Source organism: Atta colombica, unplaced genomic scaffold (assembly GCF_001594045.1).
Source record: "Atta colombica isolate Treedump-2 unplaced genomic scaffold, Acol1.0 scaffold29, whole genome shotgun sequence".
In the NCBI taxonomy this organism is placed as follows: Eukaryota; Metazoa; Arthropoda; class Insecta; order Hymenoptera; family Formicidae; genus Atta; species Atta colombica.
The window spans coordinates 933347-936595 of record NW_017259392.1 but is presented as its reverse complement, the minus strand read 5'-3'; the positions used below and the strand labels follow the sequence as shown (position 1 = coordinate 936595).

The 3249-nt window shown below is 31.5% G+C and overlaps 1 protein-coding gene across 1 annotated transcript in view; it reads left to right on the top strand.

The window, feature by feature from the left end:
- Positions 1-3249, top strand: part of LOC108690008 — a 6899-nt gene that overhangs the window by 2051 nt on the left and 1599 nt on the right. Inside the window, exon 3 of the mRNA XM_018197043.1 lies at positions 825-1256. Within this exon, the coding sequence (XP_018052532.1) occupies positions 825-1256 (432 nt within the window). The remainder of the gene's footprint in view (positions 1-824; positions 1257-3249) is intronic.

Sequence of the window (3249 nt, the reverse complement as noted above, 5' to 3'; positions counted from 1 at the left end):
TTTTTTTTTTTTTTTTAAGTTTACGTATATGTATAAATATTATTATACATATTTTATACTTTTTCACAAATATTAATATTTTATATTTTATGGTATGCCTATTTTGTACATATTCTTATAACTAATGAAATGGAAATAATAAGAACCTCCACGTATTCTATTTCATTTTCAATATTCAAAGAATTTTTTAAATCCAAATATTCCAAAAAATTATGAGAATTGATTACAAAGTTTGAAAAATCTTGTCGCGCGGCAGTGACAAGAAATGAACACTAATTCCTACATTAATGGAATTAATTAACAATCATATAACGTGTAATTGACGTATGTTTCTATATGTGACAGCAGTTAATTACTAAAAGTCAAAATGTTTTTAATGTCTTTGTAACAATGTTGCAACATTTGTAAAATCTTGCGTGTCATAATATGTATTACATATTACAATTTCTAATACCTACAATATTGCAGCAATCTACAATATTGCAACATTTCTGCAATGTTACTGCAAGTTTCTATGCTGTATGGAATTTCTGTCTTGTGCCACTGCAGATATTTTATCTATAATCGAAACATTAAATTTTTTTTTAAATGCTTAAATCTATTTTTCGTTCGAGGAAAATAAAAATAATTGACGATTCAGTCCATTGTTGTGATCTCGACTAGATATGTTGCAACTCGAAAAATTACAAGATCGCAAAAATTATATTGTATAACTCTTGTGCGATAGTTGAATGACATTGTTAGGCGTAAGCGCCGCTGCGTTAGCTATCGGCAACGAATGGGTTCACGGAACTTTATCAATTGATGTTCGCAATATCACGCAGAGGTGCCACGCCATTGTTGTGCGAAACAAAGTCCTGGGTCATGAGGTCACGATCGGTTAACGCCATGGAACTGTCGACAAGTTCTCGGATTCTCGTGCCCTGGCCCAGATTGAAATGTTGCAATAGTCATGATTACTGCAACGCTAATGACGACGACGATGAGGAGGAGAACGCCAGCACATGGACGCACGAAAGAAAGATTCAGATGGATCAAACATATTCTACGGTAAATCGCGAGACGCTAACGAATTATCTAACGTCAACGAATCGTCATACAATGTTAACGTTACAACCTGATCGAAACTATGAGGATTCAATAGAATCAATCAATCAACTTCTCCAGAATCGCATCAAAGCGCTTCACATCGCCGCTCTTGTTCTTGCAGTTGCAGTCCTTATATCCGTCCTCGCATCTTGCTATGTGATTACAAGGTTCGTATATTTTTCTCATATCTATATTATATGTACGTATAAATTAATTCTTCATTTATATAGTTGATTTGAAAAAATATGATCTCATGAAAAGAAATCAACATTAAATTATTATATTTTCTTAAAGTTATCTATATCAAAGAAATTTGGCGATAACAGGAGGAATCAGGCGTGATGGTCGTTGCGCAAATAATATACATAATATAAAACTCTTTATTAAATTAATACGCTTACATGTTTCAGCTCATTTTTTAGCCCTCTTCAGAGACATAAATCATCGTTATAAATATAATCTATACGTAATAATTACCTTGTCATAGTGAGTTCTTTTCACTAAAAGTCACTAAAAAGTCTCTATACAAGAATTAAACTCAGATGAATGTTAAAACGAAAAGAGAAGAAAACATTTTTTTCTTTTGTTGATAGAGTGATTATTTCGAATCCGAAATTTTACTTTGATAATTTTTATCTTATAATTAAATTTTAAGTTTTATAGTAATAATAAATTATGAAAATTCAATTAAGAGAGAGAGGTGCATAAGGATCCGCTACGGGATATAATGTGAAATCGAATGTCATGTGTAAGATTTCTTGTAAGGATTGCGAGTTAAATAGGACAGACGAAGCCGATCGGACAGTTCCAGTGAAGTCCAGAATCACTAAGCACAGGAATCACATGCGGAATACATCTACTCGTTTGGTCATAATTGATCATCGTTTGCAAGAAGACTATGAGTTCGACTGGAAGAATGTTGCAATTTTGAATAAAGAAGGAAAAGATTGGTTTCGGAAGTGTTATATACAGATATTTACAGATAGACATGGAGGAGCTTCTCAAGGCCTATTTTCCGATTATTGACAAGCTATAAATGTCGATTTGTTTTGATTTCAATCAGTCAGTATCGTCCTTGCTTAGTCCTTGCTTAGTAACTAAGTCTTTCTTGACTGTTGTCAATTCCTATCGATCGTTATCTGATTCCTTTTTTTAATTAAATAAGTTAACATTAGAATTTTAAAATTAAGAAATGTTAACTAATTTTAATAAGCAGTACACTTAATTTGACACTGGCATCAACAAGTAAAAAATTAATTTTTTTACTAGATAATTGTGTTTATTATTTGTGGTATGGTGTATTCGGTTCGTGGTGAACCTCCTTACTTTCATTGGGTTTCAAATTTATTAAAGTTCACCAAATTTCTCTAATTTCTCTAAAATTAAAAAAATTTTTTCTTCTCTTTTCTTTTTAACATTCATTTGTGAGTGAGTTTAATTTTTGTATAGAGATTTTTTAGTGAGGAAGTTCACTATAATAAGATAGTTATTACGTATAGATTGTATTTATAATGGTGATTTTTGTCTCTGAAGGCTTGAGCTCTGAGAGCTCAATTCAAAAATGAGTCGAAACTGTAAGCGCGTTAATTTAATAAAGAGTTTTATGTTATATCTGCATACATATATATATGTGTATGCGCAACGACTATACCGCGCCTGACTGATATTTTATAAATTTCTCTGAATAGTAGAATCCTTGTAAATTGATTTATGTCTTATCTATATCTATACTTTAATATAAAAAAAATATTAAATAAAATGTATGTATAAGGATATTTGTTGCAATGTAAAATAAATAAATAAAAGTATTATCATCGAAATATGTGTCATTGTGCGAAGAGACGATACATTATTAACGATATAAGATCGAATTAACATTGGATATAATTATAAAACGATCGGCGAAGATAAATCTATTCGAAAGTAGCCTTGGCAGAGGGGTTACCACTCTGTGTAACAGATGATGAATATCGAGGCCATTCGGCAAGTGATACATAGTAACTTGCGCCTACACGACTCGTTTTTCTCACATGGAATGGCAAATTATTTCGCGATTTCTCGAATAGCAAATCCGCAATACACTTAATTTTATCAGTACCTATTGTTAAATTATGTTTGACTGTGTGTGTGTGTGTGTGTGTGTGTGTGTGTGTGTGTGTG